At 40.3% G+C, this 20,492-nt stretch overlaps 1 protein-coding gene across 8 annotated transcripts in view; it reads right to left on the reverse strand.

The window, feature by feature from the left end:
• Positions 1-2,904: 2,904 nt before the first annotated feature.
• The window catches only part of cfap221 (cilia and flagella associated protein 221), a 77,469-nt gene continuing 59,881 nt past the window's right edge, over positions 2,905-20,492 (reverse strand). For 3 of the 8 annotated variants that reach the window (XM_060048880.1, XM_060048877.1, XM_060048874.1), the window contains 2 exons: positions 4,329-4,424; positions 2,905-4,186 (listed from right to left, as the gene is read on the reverse strand). In XM_060048880.1, the coding sequence (XP_059904863.1) occupies positions 4,102-4,186; positions 4,329-4,424 (181 nt within the window). In that variant the 3' untranslated portion in view covers positions 2,905-4,101. The remainder of the gene's footprint in view (positions 4,187-4,328; positions 4,425-20,492) is intronic. The other 5 variants (XM_060048879.1, XM_060048875.1, XM_060048882.1 and 2 more) reach the window with 5 other exon arrangements.

A 20,492-nucleotide genomic window follows, 5' to 3' on the forward strand; every position in this document is an offset into this window, starting at 1 on the left:
AACTTTTTTTTTTTACTCAGAAAATTAACATTTATATTGAACATGAGACAAAGTACTGCAACTCGGGTAATTCCAACGCAATAAATGAACAAATAAATACACATAAATACCTCAAAATATACCAAATATTCGAAGTGCAAAATGTCAATGCATGAACAGTTAATCAATGAATAATCTAGTAACTAGTGATACCCTTTTGTGTGTATTGCATGTGAATGTATGTGAATGATTTGATGGACATGATCATGGAGAAGGTCTTTGTCGACCCAGCATCCTACAGAGCTGAGATTCTGAGGATAAACATCCCGCTGGAACTGTCTTCAGAATAAGAGCATCCAGACAAGGAGGAGGTCATCGCCAGCTACGTCTCCAGATTTAATCAAGGGAGGGTGGTTTGAAGCCTCCGTATCTTCCATGGGCGTCCGGAAATTCCCGGTGTATGCGAAGAACCACGCATGATGGGATAACAACCCGTATCTTCCGCCCAAGTACCAGCTCACAACATTTCTGTAGGCTAAATACCTGTAACGACTGAGAAAATGTAACATTGTTAGTGAACAGGTTCTACAATGTCAACATGTGTTCACATTTTCTCATTGAATTCAGTGAATTCTTCACTTATACTGTATTTAGATGCACAAATATTCATGACTGAGTTCAATAAATGTTTATTGTATCTGTACAATGTTTTATGTGAATTAATGCGTAATATGCAGTATCTGCTTATGAAAAAATTGGCTATGTTAAAATATGATGTGAAATTGTGGCTTTGGCTGACTTTATTTAGTTTATTGTTTATGAACAGTCAAGTAGGTTATTATATGTAAAACTCACTGCTCTATCCCCCGTAGTCGCAAAGGACCGTAGTCAGCTCTGTAGATGTTTCATGCGTTCTGCAGCGAGAACACATTTAGACAAACCGGTTCTAAACCTGGATGGTCCATCATGCAGGGAGGCCTTTCATCCAGCTTTTCCAGCCGTCTTGTAACCTATTATGGATAACATGAGGTGAGTATCTGCATAGGCATGTTATCAGAAATCATGCACTGCAAACAAGTGTAGGTAAGGGTTAGGTAGCTGCTAATGTTACCTGAGGCACCTCCTGACAGCATAAGTTCTCTGGCTCTGACTGCATTGTGGCACAATTTCCACATGTTCACCTATGCAAATAAATCATGCATGCATAATGCTAAATAAATAAAGCTGGCATACCAGAATTTGCAACCAATAATAGCTCCCACGTCTGAGTTGAATGTCCAGTAGCGCTAGGCATTCTCAAGATTACAACACAAACACATCTGGTTGACATAATTTCACATTTTGTGAAATAGAATATAGTTATAACTAGTGTAAATTCAATAGGCTTACTATATAATCGCCTAGCTTTTAAAGATGGCTACTAGATACTTGTATTTAATTCATTTGCACAATTAACATGACATATTTACCAAAAGCACCTTACCATGCATACTGAAACACGGCTGGCCCCCGCAAGCGTCTGATACAAGCGTATGAACCCAACGCAGACTATTCATAATATTCGAATGAGCACGGAAGAGGCAGTGAATGAAGTATCCTATTGATTAGACAGTGATTCAGACACTGTCAGAGTGTGAGGAGAGTTCACGTACAAGATGGCGGTTGACCTAGTTTCAAAGTTTATAGGCCTACCGTGTATACTCGGTAATACGGTTGTTGTATTACTCGTGTATTACTCGGTGTGAAAATGTCCACATCGCGGCAACCCTAATGTCTTCTATATATCTAGTGCCAGCAGTTAGCGTCAAACGTATACGGGAAAATCAGACAATGACGTTGAAAAGTTCCCTTAAAAAATAGAAAGTATTTCTATGACTAACCATTCAGAAGCATTCTGCTGAATTCTCGGAGTCTGGGGTTCTGCAGGAGCCTCCTCTCCTTCTTCAGGATCCGATTCAGGTTCGAACATATAGGGTTGAACCACTGAAGCTGCCATGTCCGCTACTTTCACAAGCTACGCTGCACTCTCTCCGTAACCATGGTATCAGTTTGTTAGAAGGGCGTGTCCAAATGCAATGAGCAGGGTGCCTCATTTGCATTGAAGCTACACCCCCCTGAAACAGCGCATTCTGAAAGGGACTGAACCAGAGGGAATAGCGGTAGGCGAGATTTTTTTTCCTATAAGTTATTTCAAGCAAACAGCTTCAAAAACACGTTTTTGGAACCTCAAATGCTATGTTTACTTGCTGTGAAAATAGCATAATTGTCACCTTTAAGTAAAAATAATTTCCAAAACACTTTTTTTTTGTCAAAGTTGCATAGTTGCAATAGCTAAAAAATTGATTTTTGTGTTATTATGCCTGCCTCATTACATATCAGAACAAGGGTAACCTTTAATTTGAGACCGAGACAAGTTTGGGTTCATGTGTAGTAAACCTTTTGTTTACAGTATGCATTTTGGGTAGCCAAAGGTCTTTTTTGGAGACTCCAAAAGGACCCTGACCAAAACGAATGGACATATTACATAAAAGGAGCTGGAGACTTCATCTTTCATTCTTTGATCTGCTTTTACACACAGCATGACCTATGGCTAGGGCTCAGCAGTGTTTCCAAGGGACATGGAGTTACCCAGGGTACTACAATCAGCTTGGTTTTAGAGGTGTGTGTAACCGGCTGGAAGGAAAAACAATATTGTAGCCTTCCCAGCACTGTGTCAGTACATGATACAGTTATTCTGATAATGTCATACAATTCTACAGGTTCTCAGTTTTCCAAAGAGACCAAGCATGTGATTAGAGGTCATACTATGAAGGAGCAGTGCTCTCTGGAGTAGGCGCAGTGCAAAAACTAAACAATGGCCCGAAGACTAAGTGGTTAAGATGTTATATATATCTTTTTTAAATAAAAGGTTTTTGTACAAGACACTGTTTTGGTTTGGATTATTTATAATATAATGGAAAGTGATTGCAGAAAACCTGTACATTAGCACGGTTCCCTACGGACGCTGACTTCGGACATGTAAGCAATAAATACAAAGTTAAAATAAAAGTGGATGAATAAATAAAAACAAAAAGCAAAAATCAGACATACTTTCCACACAAATTCTCTTCACCAAAATATACCAGATTGCTTCTTTTACATGTTCAAATCACAAAAAATTATTTAAAGGAAAGTAATTGTTTACCCTTTTAAATGTGAGTATTTATCCAAAAGACAATGAAAATGTTGAGTGGCGAGGTGACGGCAGGTGCATTCTGGGAGCTCCAGATGAAGGGGCCACATTGGGCCCCTCTGCTTGTCAATTGGAAACCAATGGCAACGTCGCCACCAACAACATCACTGATCAGGAGGATGAATTCTGGGCTTCTTTTCTTCTTTTTCTGTCGCCACGGCAATGACGACGAATCACGCAGGCAGGAAAATAGATTATCATCCTCTGTCGTTGTAGATCAAGGAGGACTCCCGTCTCTTTCCTAACACGTCTTTTATCCAGAAAAACACAACAGTAAATGAAAAGGAAAGTTGGCCTGCTCTCTGAGATGTATGTAATATATCTCTGGTTTGCTTGTAGAATATGAAACATTGTTGTGTCAACTGAAGAGGGATTCAAATTATGTGGTCGTTCACCCCCTATAGCGGCCAATTGTGGTTTAAGCTCTAGGAGCTGGTCGGGGAAACCAAGCCACCATTTACCACCAAGATTTAGAGCAAGCGTGAGGCTATTGATTGCGAACAAGCAAAGCCTTGCAGCTAAGTGGAACCTCCGTCCCCGCAGCACGATGTGAGGTGCTGCTGGAGACTGAACCAGAGGTGGGAGGGGAGGGGAGGGTAGGGGAGAGGTGGGAGGGTATGGGAGGGTATCGTGTAGCGGCACAGTCAGCCTCTGTAGGGAACCGTGCTAATGTACATGTTTTCTGCATGCCTGGCAGTCAAATCTATTGGTTTGACTGGAAATCTCTATGCTTTATGTGTTTGTGTTTGCATGTGTCTGTGTCGCTCTAGGAGTGTGACTATGTGCCATTTTGTATGTTTGTGTGTATGTCTGCTATAATGTATGTGTTTGTGTATGTCTATGCGAGTGAGTGTTTGGTTATGGTTAGTGTCTCTGGTCCAGTCAATGGGTCAGGTCCGGTCGCCGACCTCTTCATCCCCCAAGAACTCTGCTCGGATCATCTCCTGCGTCAGACACACGCCTGGCTCCTCTGTACTGTGAAATACACACACACACACACACACACACACACACACACACACACACACACACACACACACTCAAGCTCAAACCAATGTCTATGAAGCTGCTTTTCGGAAACAATTTAGGAATTTAAGGCTTGATTAAGGGGTCTCACAGTCTGTCAACCAGGGCGGGATCAATGTCATCGGAGGGGCCAATGAGGGGTGGGGGGACTCTCTCTGGGAACATGTCTGTTTTCAGGTCCAAAGACCTTCAAAGAGGAAGAAGAAGAAGAAGAAGAAGAAGAAGAAGAAGAAGAAGAAGAAGAAGAAGAAGAAGAAGAAGAAGAAGAAAAAGAAGAAGAAGAAACCAATCAAAAAATTAAACATTGTAAGTACTATAAAGCATAAGAAAATTGACTCATTTTTTTCTTAACCACTGATAAAACAAGACTATACTACTGTTATCAGATTTTACTTCTTCCTCTCTAAACCAGAAACATGAATATATGTACAACAAGGTTGTATGTTGCTCTCTTCAAATCACTCAGAGGAACAAGGATATGACATTCATCTCTCTTAGAGAAACAGAGCTTTATTTTTATGGACCAATGTTTTCTGTCCTTATTTTGATACAGCAATCAAACACTAAAGTCATCAGAGTGGAATAAGAGTCATGGGGACACTCTGCGGAGGTCTTCGTGAAGAAGAGGATAGAACTAGAAAAATGCATTTCCTGCAGAAAGTGCAGTGATTGCTGAAGTACAAAGTGAGGTTGAACATATTTTTTAATAAAGCCACATAGATAAGGGCATAAAGAAACGTTAAATGGCTTAAATCAAGTGAAGAATTTGAAAAAGTTCAATAGTCTAAATGCAGCAAACAATGTAAACATGCACACCATTTAAGAAAATGTAAATGGTTGGAAACAAATAAAGTAACGGCTGAATGAAAAGCGCAACGCATTGCTAAGAATGCAGAAATGTAAAATCAATTGAACTGAAGAATCTGAAAGGTCAAATGCATTGCCCTGCAGTGTTAGGGCCCTTACATAGTCGACGCGAGCAACGCGTGTAAACGACGTGAGTGACGCGAGCGTCGCGCTTCCTTTCATAGTCTACACAGCATACGCGAACGTCGCGGGCAATGCATGACATGCAATACACCACTCACGCCATGGGTGGCAGCAGAGTCACCGGTGTTTTCGCGGGGGGACGTTCGAGGTGACGTTCCGATCAAAGTGGCTACGGAAGAAGAGCGATGAAGCGCAGAGATAGGCGGTGGTATGTGCGCCCTTTAAATACCACACGAGATCAGGATGGGGAATTTGTTTCTCTGGTGCTTCCAATGCGAAGCATGGACGAGGAGAGGCATTTCCAGTATTTTCGGATGTCGGCACCAAAGTTTGATGATCTCCTTTCGCGAGTCATCCGATATCTTCCCGACTCTCACCAAAACCGGCCCGTCAGGGAGCAGCTGGCAGATTATTTTTTGTCAGATGCTGGCGTGTTTCCCCACCAGTACAATGTGCTACGATTGGGTATGCGCACTGACCAATAAATGTATATACATTGGTCACTTGGAAGCATGACTTTTGATTCATTAGTTATCATGTTACACAAGTTACCTAATTTGGTTTACGTCAAACTCATTAATTCATATCCATATAAAATGTTTATACAACGAGCTATTGCCTTGACAGATTAATGAATTATTTAAGTGTAGGCCTATAGCCAAAGGCTTTAAGCTATAGCGCATAATGTCCACAGTAAATTATATGGTAGCCAACATTATTAGAGAAAAGGGGTTTATTTATCAAATACAGAAAATAGTCCCACCATACACGCACACATTTTTCATTCACTACACACTCACGCTTTCAAATTTCATTCACTCAAAGAGGCTACTGAACTTATGTTTCAAATTGAACGTGAACACAAAACATTACGTAATTAATTCAAATAGGCTAACAGTAAAACAAATAAGGCCAGTAATAGAACGAATATCGGGTGACAAGAAGATCATTAAAATGGCTCACAATCCCGCATCAGCTGTTTGATGTCGCGCATCAAAATAGCACTTTGACCCTGTGGAAGGGTTCGCATAAATTGGCACAGATAATTAGTAAAAGAGACGTCAAGTCATTCTTATCACGTTCCCACATCCTCTCATATGTTCTTCTGTAAATATAACCTATAGTAGTAATAATGTACAATATTTGCAGTATCGCCCCCACCGACTACGCTTGGTATTGCATGGATCGGTGCGTCGCGTATCAAAAATTTGGAGGACGCGTTTTGCTACGCTTCAACGCTTAATGGCGGCCGAAGCGTCGCGTCGCGTAGCCTTTTGGACGCGTAAGCGTAGCGTTGCGTCGACTATGTAAGGGCCCTTAGGGTTAGGGTTTGTGTGTGCGTGTGCGTGTGTGTTTAAGAGAATAGCGAGCCGGTGCGTGATTTAAAGAGGCCAAATAGAGCGGGAAAACCCGCCAAATCTGCATGCGCGCAGATGGCACTAGGGACTCATATACTGACCCCCCCCCCCCCCACTGTTCCTACATAAGGCGACAAACATCACCGGTAAAACTGAGGATTAATGTTCCGTTAGTTAGACTACATAAGGCAGTGTTTCCCCTATATGCACCTAGCAGCGGCGGTTGCTGAAATATGATCGCCGCTGCTGAATTTCTTTTTTTTAACAAGAGGAGAGGAGAGCTTCATATTAACGGAGGAACTTCTGCAGATTCTGAGTTTGCGGTTAAATAGATCAGTGAAACATCGCTGCGACACAATTGAGTGTTGCAACCCAGAGAACCAGCTACAACATTGTTTTCATCCAAACGAGCCGTCTTTAGCGAACGGTGAATTGCATTGGCTTCTACGAGCAGAAGGCTTTCAGCCGCGAGCTTAGGGACCGTCTGCAAAGTGTAAAACTGAAAACGACCACAATGTTAAAATTTCCATAGCGTCGCCATTATTGACTCTAGAGCCCCAAAACTTGTTCCATAGAGGCATGGCCTCTTCATCGTCCTACTACAACCTTTAGTTTTGAAAAATATATCTTATTTTTTAAGATTTTTTATTTAGGAACAATTTCAATAGCGTTGCCATTATTGACTCCCATTATTGATCCCTAAAACGTTTTCCATATGCATGGGCATACTGCAACCTTATGTTTTGAAAAATATATCTCTACTTATTTTTAAGAAATTTATTTTTAGCAAAAATGTCAATATACATTTATTTTAGCAACTTCTTCAGTATTTTGACTCTAGAGCAGTATATTGTATATTGACTCTAGAGCCCCAAAACTTGTTCAATAGAGGCATGGTCTATTTATGCTCATACTACAACCTTTGTGATGGGGAGAGGGGAGGGAGTGGAAAGATGCATTGGTTTGAGGCACAGACCTTTTCGATTGTTGTAGTATTTGGGTTATGGGATTTTCATAGGGTGGTTGTTGATATAAAATATTTTTTGTTTAATAAATGTAAATAATGGTTTTAAAGATTATACTTGTAATATGTTCAATCTCTCCTTATTTCCCCTGCTCATTACTGTGCACAAATGTACTGTATGTATGTTGCCAGCAGACACATGGAAACCTCCCGGTAGGGTGCGCTTTGCGAGCACACAAAAAAAATTGCGCGCGAAAAACATAACATTTCACCTCCGCTGCTGCAACTCCATCCTAGGGGAAACACTGTAAGGTGAAAAACACAGCTGGTAAAACTGAGGATTAATGTTCCGTTAGTTTGACTAATTTGCCTGCAGCGCGTATTGAGAGCCAGGCTTTTGTGTGCTACGACTAATGGTGCGTTCCTGATGTGCACGAATGTCGGAATTTCCTTGCTCCAAGTCAGAATTTTAATCAGAACCTCCCGTGAAGTCGGATCTCCACCTCGCAAAGTCGGATTAATCTCACCAGCCAGACATAGAATTCATGCTATCTAAAACACGACTCTCACTCCCCAGGGTCCTAAAGAGGAACTTGTAGCTGCACCTGTACCTGTTGCGGTGATCATTGTCTACTATGACAGAGCGGGTCCTTCATTAAGAAACAAAATGAAGAAGAAAAAAACAATCAGAGCGTTTTTTTAAAAAACTAACAATGTAAGTAGGCTATCCTACGCCTGTTGCCTGTTGACTTTCCCAAATGTGGCAGCTAATCGCTTTGTAATGTTGAGTAGCTAGTGACATTAATAAACGGCATTTGCTCTCACCTGAAGAAGGCTAAATGTAAAATAAAAGTATTTTTAGGCCGTAGGTGAATAGCTTTAATGTTTTGAGTGTGGCCCATATATTAATACCTTATCATTCTCTTTAGCTAACTACCTAGCGCTAGCATATTAATACCTTGACATTCTCTTTAGCTAGCTTGCTATTGATAGCAGGGTTGCCAACAGTCACGCCCCTGGCGTGACTCTCACGCTTTCACCATCAATCTCACGCTGTCACGCACACGCAAGAAATGTCACGCAAAAATAAAAAATCCTCCCGTTCATTTTCTGCGGGAGCAGACAGCTGTAACATCTGCCTACCTACAACGTGATCACGGCAGTATTCTCTGATCGTTGATTCGCTGAAAACCACGCACCTGATACTAAGTTGCGTTTGAAAAGGTCAGAGAGAGTTCAGAGCCGGAGTCGGAGCCCACTGATGCGCGTTTGGGGATGGGTCGGTCGCGACCGATTCGTTCACAACGAACGAATCCCGAACGTGAACGACAAGAACTTGTTCCCCAAAACAAGAACAACTGGTTCTTTGATAACATAAAACAAAAATATGGTCACTTAAATAAAATAAACAAACGAACAGAGCTTCGTCTCCCCGCGACCTTATATCGATTGAGTCTACAACGTTCTCAAAGATTCAGCCAATGAGAGGTAGCAATGGTGTTGCCATGGCACCTGGGTAAACAAATGACAAGGTGGTACCGTCGAATTTGCGCGCTTTCTCTGTCTGACGTATCTTGGGTCATACCATTCGACGTTGGGCCACTAATATATCCCCCTACATTTCCGAAAATAGACTTGACCTCCATCTGTTTATTGGATAAACGCATTTCCCAATCCTAGGAGCCTTTGCTCCATTCTACGTCAATTGAAGAACAAACAAAGAAATTAAACTGCAGTTCGTATTTTTTATTTATGACCATGAAAGTTCTGTAATGCCTGAATTATGAAGAATTAAATGTAAATTAAAATAAAAATTATAAATATAAAACCATGAATGACATATAGAGAGTAAGCAAGTGGTATAAATATTGGTGGGACGTTTGATTATACTATATAGTATATCTTGTCGATTTTCACGGGGGGTAGAGCCTAGCCCTGGGTATATCTTGGAAATCTTAAGAATAGGGCAAGTGGCACTTTTAAATTCCCCAAATTATTCAAGGTGGCCCAGATTGTGTTGAGCATGTCTCACTGAAATGCAAATGCTGAGCGAACATTTTCATTGATTGGCCTAAACAAGACTGACACCAGAAACCGACTGTCCCTTGAAGGCACCCTGTCGTCAATTATGACCATGAAAATGAGCAGCCTTGAACCCTAATTCAGATACGAACCTCCTGCAGAGGTTGTGAAGCAGGCCAAAACTGCCCCTGTGGCATACAACAGGCCGAATATGTAACTTCTATGTTCTGCCTCTCCTGCGGAGTGTACACGCACACACACAGCCCCCCACACACAGCCCACCACAGCCAGCCAGCCAGCTCTGGGGTAACTATTGTGTCCCTTTTTTTTTTTTTCTCTGTCTTTATTTGAGATGCCTGTCTTTATTTTGTAATACTGCAATCAATAAATGAATTGTACATTTTTGAAAAATCATTGCTTTATTGGCCTAATCTGAGAAGAAATCTATGCCATAAACAGAAATATTATAGGCCTTTATTACACGGGTCTTCTCAATGCCGTGGAACGCTCCGTTCACTTGCATAGATAGTCCGGTAACTTGTCAACCCCAGCGTCTTCGTTTGCTAAGCAACGTCAACGTCTTTGAAGGACCATTTCTCTGCTGATCAACACTACGAATGCTGCTAACGAATAAATTGTAAAAAGACACACCATGTGAAGTTATTTTTTCGTCTTGGCAAGTAGCCTCGTAATAAACGACGCTGAAGTTGGCATCCGATTCGCAGTGAGGCCTGTAAGACCACTCTCTCCCACCAGTCTTGGCTGCAGACTCGCATCCAAATTCCTCTTGTTTGCGGCAGAGCTTAAGGTAAATATAAATATCTGACGAGAAATTGACGTTGCTGCGCTGTCCTCCTCCTTCTTAATTGAAGGAGCAGGCAGAGAAAAGCTCTCTCCTGCTGTGCTTTCATTAAAATCAAATTTAAAATCCCCGATATTGATAAGACATCCATTATGTCGCCGCCGGTCCAGAGATGTGTCAGGTGTGCGCGGAGACAGAACGGACACTTTTGTTACTGCCATGTATACAGTAGCCTACATTCGGAACACATTTTAGGAACAGATCTATAGTCCTTTTTCCATCAGATTTTCAAGCGAATGAACTCTTAAAGCGAATTAATTTGTAGCGACATAAGAAGCGCCTAAACGGTTTTCCATCGACAGAATGATTATAGCGAATTAAAATTGTGCCCGTGTTGAAGCGCATTTTTCTGACCCGCTAGATGATTTTCCATCAACAATGCGCATGCGCGACATTCTATATAGCTTCAGCCGTTTTCCATTACTTTTATGTCGCTAGAACTTTCCCAAAACCACCTCTGCAGAGCGAATTAACTTAGTGCGACAAAATCGGCGTTAGAGCGATATAACCCTTTTTCCATCACATATGTCGCACTAACTTTTGATGCGCATCATTTTAAAGCGCATTATCTTTTTGATGGAAAAAGGACTTATGCCGCATAGAAATCTATGCAGATTGTTGCATTGTCTGTGTGGGAGGCGGAGTCCTGGCGCAATCGTGTTTACATCCTTTTTATTTAGTGTTTCAATTTTATTTATTGTTTTTGGTGGTGTTTGGTTTTTATTCAAGAGCATTTTTTGTTAATAATAGATTGTTTTTGGTTGTTTTGTTAATTTATTCTGGATATTTTAAATGTCTTCCAGACGTCCAGTTCCAGTGTTCTTTAAAAATAAAGGTTTATTGATCTTCGAAAGGGTGTACTTTATCATTATATTAGTTGAAAAACTGCAATATTATCGCTTATCGCAATAATTCCTGGGGCAATTAATCGCCCAGAAAAATTTGTTATCGTGACAGGCCTATGCGTGTTAGTGTATGTGAAAGGCAGGCTTTTGTTGTCGTGAAACCAGGGGAGGCTATTATGAAAGTAACTACTTGAGCGCTAGTTAAAGCCCAAATTACACAAAAATAAGTTATTGAGTTGAAATCATTTGCTGACAGCTTGATCCCCCCCAGTTGAAAAATCCCATCTGTGCCCCTGCCAATCTGGCTACACCGCCTGAAACGTCCTCTAAAATTAGCCCAATCCGACGGGAAAGAACGCCCAATCTGGCAACGCTGCTGAACGTCCTCACGGTCCAGCGTCAACGTAAATTAATGAGACATGAAACTGAAAATGAAGCCGGTATGAAACTAAAACTGATTCTGAAGAAAGTATGAATTATTTCGAAATTCCGTTTAGATATTATTGAAGATAATAGTGTCAAGATTTGTTAAATGGTTTGAACGAAGATAAGCGGTTGAAAAATGATTTAGTTCGGTCGTAAACAGTTGAAGTAGCTGTCCCCCCATTGACTCCAAAGTCAAAAAATATATACTATTTTAAAAGTGGAATATCTTAAAAAGTATAAGAAATCTTAAAAATCGGAAAAGAAGCGCTGCATGCAGCCCTCACCTAATAATGGCAGATGTTGGAGCTAAATGGATATCCGCATTTTAGAAATAAATATCTGTTTTGAAGTAAGGTTTGGCGAAACATAAATATACCATAAATATATACAGAACAAAACTACGAGAATAAATGTAAAAGTTTCGATAGATACGTTTTTAGTGTGTCCTTTAATAATGCAACTTTTAATGGAAAATGTATGATTTGTATTTTTATGGACGAAATTATCTCCTCAGAAAAAGAAGGTTGTAGGGTAGTGCCCTCATGAGAAGGGACCACAACGGCATGACAAGGAACAGCAGCAGCAGATTACCTGGAAGAGTCAGCTAAACTTTCAGACGCTTCCCCAGAGGAGCTGCAGATATCCCTGCACCGCAACAAGATAATACCACTAAATTGTATTGCGCCCGAAAAAACACCTTCTTAAAAAAAGATTGGAAAACAAAAACGAATGCCGTTAATTACCTCATCCTAAATCACTCAGGAAAAATACAATAATAAAGAAAAAGTGAGAAGAGATGGATGGTTTGAGGGGGTCATTTTATGCGGCCTGGCTTACAGTTTGTGAAACAGACTTGACAATACAATTACAATAGGGCATTGAGCAGACGTTTTTATCCAAAGCGACTTACATCGTTCAATACACACATTGACAAATTGACGGCAGAGTCTGCCAGCTCGTCAATAGGTTAGGTTTAGTTGCTCAGCGACACATCACAACTCAGCTAGGAGGAGCTGGGATCAAACTGCCAACCTTTCGGTTACAAGACAATGGCTCTACCTCCTGAGCTAAGCTGACCCACGCAGAATAAAAAGAAGATTCAACCTTCCTATTTGGGGAATCACGACACTCAAAGATAAAAGTCAATGGGAAACATAAAGCAGTACCCTACATACAGTAGTACCCTGCAAACACTAGTAGCCTACACGAGTACCCTACCTACAGTTTTACCCAACATAAACTAGTACCCTACATACAATAGTACCCTACACACACTAGTACCCTACACACACTAGTACCTTACATACACTTACACCTTACATACAGTAGAACCCTACATACACCTATACCCTACACACACTAGTACCCTAGATACAGTACCTTACACACAGTAGAACCCATGTGTACAAAAGTACCCTACATATTGAAGTACCCTAAATACAGAGGTACCCTACCTACACTAGTACCCTACATAAAGTAGAAACCCTACAGACAGAAGTACCCTAAATACAGTAGTGCCCTACATGGAGAGGTACCCTACCTACTAGGGATGGGAATTGATAAGAATTTCACGATTCCGATTCCGATTCTGCTTATCGATCCGATTCCTTATCGATTCTCTTATCGATTCTCATTGGGTGAGAAAATAAGTACAAATGTGTTTGTTTGCATTAAATCTCTTGAATATCTGTTCAGAAGTGCATCAAGTATTAGGAAATTGTACATTTTCAAATCAATTGGTCTAGACCAAAAATATATACGTTTGGCTTTTTAAGCCCAAATGCCATCATTATGTGCCATAAAACTAAAAACACAGACTGAAAAGAGTCAAGTAAGAGCTTGTGCCTTTTGGAATGCTAAAAGTGCTCATTTGCATTAAACTTGTAACAAAATTCAACTGACATAAACAAAATGAAGCATTGATTAGACAGAGATTTATTGGATGGGCCTACCTATTAAACCATTGGAACACACAAGACCGGAAACCATAGCAACGCCGGTAAACAAACCCCGAGAAGCCCAATCCCTATGAGCTCCCCGCGCTACGGCCACCCGGAGGCGCACAGAGCTGTTGGCCGTGATATTATAGATACAATTACATTATATACTATTATATATAGAGCTCCGGGAGTCGCAAACTGCAACAATCACTTTCTCCTACATGCTGCAGTTCACCCCGGACTGCACTGCACTGAGTTTGACGGTTGAACGCTGATTGGCTGTTACGTTACACATGTCACTCAGTTGTCACGCTGTTGAACGCTGATTGGCTGTCATCACGACAAAAACTCGTCGCCGGTTTTCTCTCGCGAAAAATTCGCCCGATACGCGTCTCTACGTTCACTTTGTATGGGATCTTGTCGCCCCGTCGCGTTTGGTGTGAACGCACAATGCGCTTCTTCCTCGGCGGCGCCGTGTTTTTCTGCGTTCTGAACCAAAACAAAAGCAGCGTGTGTGTGATGTCATGACGCATTTGCCGCGACCGGAACCGATAAGCGGAATCGTTAAGCAGGCTTGCTAACGATTCCAAGGAATCGGTTGACTCGGCACCGGTTCTGAACAAGAACCGGTTCTCGATTCCCATCCCTACTACCTACATGAGTAACCTACATACATTAGAAGAAGTACCATACTTACCCAAGTAGGTAACACATTACATTAAGATCCCCGTAATAAGCCTTAGTTAAGATGTAATAAGACTTTATTATATGCTTAATTTGTGTTAATAATAACATAATAAACGTGTTTGTTGTGAGATTAAAAGACCTTTATAAGCACTTAGGATAAACTTGTTAACTATTTATTGATTGCTTAATAACATTAATAATGGCCTTATGTATAATGAGATTCTTATAGTTGTTAATGAACACATTACAAACCCATTTATTGAGCCTTGCTAACTTACCTATTATGCCATGGTTAAACCTTTACTAAGCATTTTTTATGCTTATTAAGGTTACTAAATCCTTTATCAAATCGCCAAACACTTCATCAAGCATATGCGTCATCCACATCCACATCCGCATAAATATAACTTCCGGTTTAAAACGACCTTCAAAATAAAAGCCTTTAAAGGATGTATTATATGAGGCACAAAACAAATCGCAATCGCTCAACGTGTAGATTTATTAACCCTAATAAGCATAAAAAATGCTTAGTAAAGTTTTAACAATGACATAATAGTTAAGTTATTAAGACTCAATAAATGGGTTTGTAATGTTTTATTAACTGTAAGTAACTCAAGACTATTATTAATATTATTAAGCAATCAATAAATAGTTTACATGTTTCTTATAAGTGCTTATAAATAGTCGTATAATATCACAATAAACATGTTTATTATGTTATTATTAACACTTATAGATAGTCTTATTAACACCGATTAATGTTAATAAGCATAATTATAATAATGTCTTATTACTTATAAACAAAGGCTTATTACAAGAAAAATATATAGCGTTGCCCAAAAGTACCCTAAATACAGTAGTACCCTAAACACATTAGTACCCTAACTAAAGTAGTACCCTAAATACAGTAGTATCCTTCATATAGTAGTACCCTACACACACTAGTACCCTACATTCAGTGGTACCATACACACCACAGGGGCCCTATTTTAAAGGTCTGAAACACAAGTGAGATGCGCAAAACACAAGTAGCTTTGTGGGCGGATCTTTGGCGCTGTTGCTATTATACCGGCGGATAAATTACTCTTGCGCCCGACACAAATCTAAAATGAGTTGATCTGAAACCCGTAGGTGTGTTTTGGGCGTAATGTGAAACAAAACAATGAGAGTTCCATCTCCCATCCCCTATAAGAGCCAGCGCATTTGAACTTGACAAGTTGATATTTTGACCGCACGTTTGCAGTCTCGGCTGAGACAGATGCATGACCACATGAATTTTAAACTTCAAATGGCTCAGTTTATGACGTAATATAATAGGCCTAATTCACACATGGAATGGCGTTTTCTTCTACAACTTCAGAAACTGAGTCGTCATGTAAATTTTTGAAAAATAACTTAACACGTCCTGTGGCCGCAACTGTGGGTCTATTTAATGATATGCGGAAATAAATTAACAAACATTGTTTCTTACAAGTATTGTATATGCATTATCGTTATAGACTTGTGTTCCTAATATGCATGGTTCCACCCGTTAAAATCCATTGCCATTGACTGTATTATGCGTTACGTGTTTAGTTTGGGTGTGTTTAAACAGATGGGTGCTCGTACGCGCCAAGCATCACCCGCATTCATTCATTCTTTTTAACACTCACTCGCGGTAAAACTGTGTTTTCTCAAAATCAAATACTCATCGAACCTAAAAGTCATGGACTTGTACACGATGTCTGTGTCAAGAAAATATGTACGGTGTTTGCAGATGCATTGATTTAAAAGTAGAATTGATTACCGCTGTATCAGCTGTTCTTCCCAAATAATTTAACCAATGTTATGATTGACCCTAAAACCAAATTTTGTTTTGGAAGGCAGACAGTTCTGACCTGCCGATGCATGACAAAATAGCAAAAACAACTGCGTAAGATAGCACCATGTATCATTTGCGCCGGAACACGCCTCTGCTTTTCGCTGACACTCCTCTCAGGGCGCAAGTGTAGTGGCGTGAGTTTGCTGCGGGGGAAAATGAGCTTTGCGCTGCGTGCAAACTAACAACGATACAAGTGTTGGCGTAGAAAGTCAATTGCGCTGGGTGCAAGATAGGGCCCTAGTACCCCACATAAACTAGTACCCATCCCAGTAGTCCCCTACATACAGTAGTACACTGCCTACACTCGTACGCTACATACACTAGAACCCTACATATAGTAGTACCCTACATACAGAAGAACCCTTCCTACACTAGTACCCTTATCACACTAGTATCCTTCATACACTAGTACCCTACATACACTAGTTCCTTACACACAGTAGTACCTTACAGACAGAAGTACCCTACATTCTGTAGTACCCAACATCCAGAATTACCCTAAATACAGTAGTACCCTACATACATTACTACTAGGGATGGGCGATATGGCCTAAAATTCATATTGCGATATACATGCAACCTATTGCGATAACGATATATATCACGATATATAAATCATAATAGAACCATTTCAGAACAGGTTACATAGACTCTAAGGAAAGCTAAACTGCTAAATGTATGTCGTTTTGAGAACATTTATTGTGCAAAACTAATCATACAACATAATGTTGTAGCTGCAGAGACTTTAAAAAAGAAAAAAAAATTCTGTGTAATGACGTATACTTCCCTTAATGAAATAAAAATTGGTGGTGTCTTGTTAATAAAGAAACGGATACTGTGAATTAGGGAAATACGTCCAGTATTAGGCATGGCTATTTTAAATAAAGAAAAATCTTCCAAGTGTGTGCACAGATACTTGCTATTAAAACATAAAACAATAAGTGGAAAATGAACGCATATAATTTTGAAATGAACATGAAATGAGAGCAATCACCAGCTCCTCCGTTTCGCTTTCAGCCATATTTACTTAGATGACGATGATGCGTTGAAGCCGGTTGGAGCTCATGGCTCTTTAAATTCCGCGGGTCGCGGACGATGCGTTGCAGCCGGTTGCAGCTCGTGGCTCTTTAAATTCCGCGGGTCGCGGACGATGCGTTGCAGCCGGTTGCAGCTCGTGGCTCTTTAAATTTCGCGTGTCGCGGATGATGCGATGCAGCTGGTTGCAGCTCGTGGCTCTTTTTAAAATTCGCGGGTCGCGGACGATGCGTTGCAGACGGTTGCAGCTCGTGGCTCTTTATATTTCGCGAGTCATGGATAGATCGCGTCAAACATACATTATCGCGATAGAGCAATATAACTAAAATCTCTATCGTAGGTCATTTTTTATCGTTTATATCGTATATCGTTTATATCGCGCATTCCTAATTACTACCCTACATACAGTAGTACCCACAGATAGAAGTACCCTAAATCCAGTAGTACCCTACACACAGATGTACCCTGAATACAGTAGTACCCTACACCAGTACCCTACTTAGAGTAGTATCCTACATACAGCAGTACACTACACACACTACTAGCCTACAGTCGTACCCTACATACAGAAGTACCCTACAAACTAGTACCCTACATACAGTAGGGCTTTGACTCCGAACTTCGTAATTCGAATATAATTCGAATATCAAAAAATAAATCAAAATTCGAACAAATATTAGGCAGCCCTTAATATTCAAACCTGTTATGGGCAGGCCAAGAGGGAGAGACGTCGGAGAACCTGACGCAGTCTATTCATAATATTGTAATGACCACGGAAGAGGCAGTGACTGAAGTATTGATTAGACAGCGATTTATTAGAAACCTAATAAACCGTTGGAACACGCAAGACCGGTAACCATAGCAACGCCGGTAAACCAACCTTGCAAAACCCAATCCAGGGCTGAATCCGAATACTCATACTTATAGTATGCAATTTGTAGTACGTCACAAATATAGTGCGTCCGAATGCTCAGTACGCATTGTGTAGTACGGAAAACGTTAAAGAATGCGTACTACCGCCACAGTATACAACGGTAGGTCCCTACGCTATCCCACAATGCAACCGGAGTCTGGTAACGAACGAAGAAGAGATGGCTGACCCGACACTACCAACAGCGGCTTAGAAAGCGGCGAAAAAAAGAGACATTAAAAAAGTAAAGTAAGTAATTAAGTAAAAAGAGACATTTTTAATTTAATAGCAACGATGACAAGACGGAAAACAGGTAACTTATCAAGGTAATTCTGCCGGCATCTGAGGGGAGATACGTCATCTCCAAACATCCGGTGGAGTTTCAGAGGCGTTCTACGCATGGACATAATAAAGGATGGACCACGGACTGGAAAATGGCCGCCCATTCATTCCTATGCAAACTGCTCAGTGGCGCATGGTAACATCATGGACATAATAAAGGATGGACCACGGACTGGAAAATGGCCGCCCATTCATTCCTATGCAAACTGCTCAGTGGCGCATGGTAACATACAGGAGCGATTTGCTTCCGCGGTATGTGGCCAGGACACGTGACCTAGTCCGTGACGTACCGGATGCAGAGATCTTCTTCTTCTTCTAGTTTAGTGGCGGATCATAGTTTTTCCCCATATACCGCGACCTACTGGACTACTACACAGGAGTTTGTGACAAGGACGTTGACAAGGACAAGGACGTTGGCAAATCATACTTTAAATCATACAAATAAATTCAAAGAAAAAACCAAACTAACGAAACAAAATAAACAAAATAAAACAAACTAACAAAAGAAATGAATAAATAAAAATAAAAAATATATATACTTAAGGTTAAATTCTTCTAATTAGGTTAGTATCTTTTAGCTAATTTATCAGCAATTTCATTGCCATATATTCCATGGTGGGCTGGAATCCAACAGAACTGAATAACTAAACCAAGGCTTATAATATTTAAAAGAAGATGCTTTACCTCTATCACCAAATCTTCACGTATTGAATTATTTGTTTTAAAACTTAGTATCTACAACCCATCTAAGAGCGGTTATTATTGTGGCCATCTCGATTGAGTATACTGATAAAGTCACCCACTCTATATCCATATCCTTTTTCAAATTCTGGAATATATATGCCAATACCACATTGCCGCAATGAAGCAGGACCTGCAGTACCTCCACCGGCAGTTCCCAGCAATGCAGATCGTCTACTCTACCATCAACGAGAGACGCTGGTGGAGGGCTGACCATCCGGGGAAGCTAAATCACGCTAGGAAATGGGTGAACAGTGTGATGAACGCATTTGTTAGTGTAGAGCTAGGAGGCAACAGCGTAGAGCATCCTGGAATAAGGTTTAACTGCTGTGGTTTATACCTAAAAGACAAGGTTCATTTCACCAATAGGGGAAATGACATTTTTTTAAAAAGCATTTCACAGTCTCTTGAAGCGATAATCCAGAGTGGGTGAAACTGACACTTTTAGGGCCAATGCCTTCAGCCTTCTCCACTCTGAATTGTAATTTCAACAGTTTTCAATACTGTAAAATATAATCCAGGTCCTTAATCTTTATTCGATGATGCTCTTCTCTGCGTATTTGATAAATCAGTAATTATAACCTTTTTGGTAATCATTTGCGTTTATCACACTGTTCATTCATTTCACTGTTCTTCCTCTCATTCCTTTCCTTACTTCTTAGGCTACCTGTCTTTGTTTCCCCTTCCACTCTTCTGCCCCAGCCAAACAGCCAAAAAATGTGTTTTGTTCAAATTTGGGGTGGGGGGTCTTTTAATAAAAGCTTTTTTTTATTGTAACACTTGGTTCAAATCCTATTTCTTACACATGCAGCCATTTGGACACCATTCTATGATAGCTGATAACCAAGGTACACACTGTAATACTATAATCAAGAGGACATACAGGCAGTTCAAATAAAAAGAGATAGAACTTTATTGATCTGGAAACTTCATAAATATGTAAGATTGCTCCATATAATACCATAGTAACATAGTAAACGTATGTAGGCCTAAAAATTTCAGTTCAATGTTATTGCTTAAGAAACAGATTCCTTCCAACTAACTATTTTACGAAGAATGCAATCAATAATTTATATAAAAGTAAATGTTTACATATCGACCAGCAACGAAGTTGGAGTAGCCTACCCAAATATTGAATTGTAATACACCAACATTGTCAACTGTCATACATAGCTAACCATAACCCTGTCATACATAGCTAAACAAGCAAATGAAAATGAAATACCTACCAACACAACTGAAATGTTAATATCAGACAATTTACAATATTAT

The sequence above is a fragment of the Gadus macrocephalus genome, chromosome 4 (genome assembly GCF_031168955.1).
Source record: "Gadus macrocephalus chromosome 4, ASM3116895v1".
NCBI lineage: Eukaryota > Metazoa > Chordata > Actinopteri > Gadiformes > Gadidae > Gadus > Gadus macrocephalus.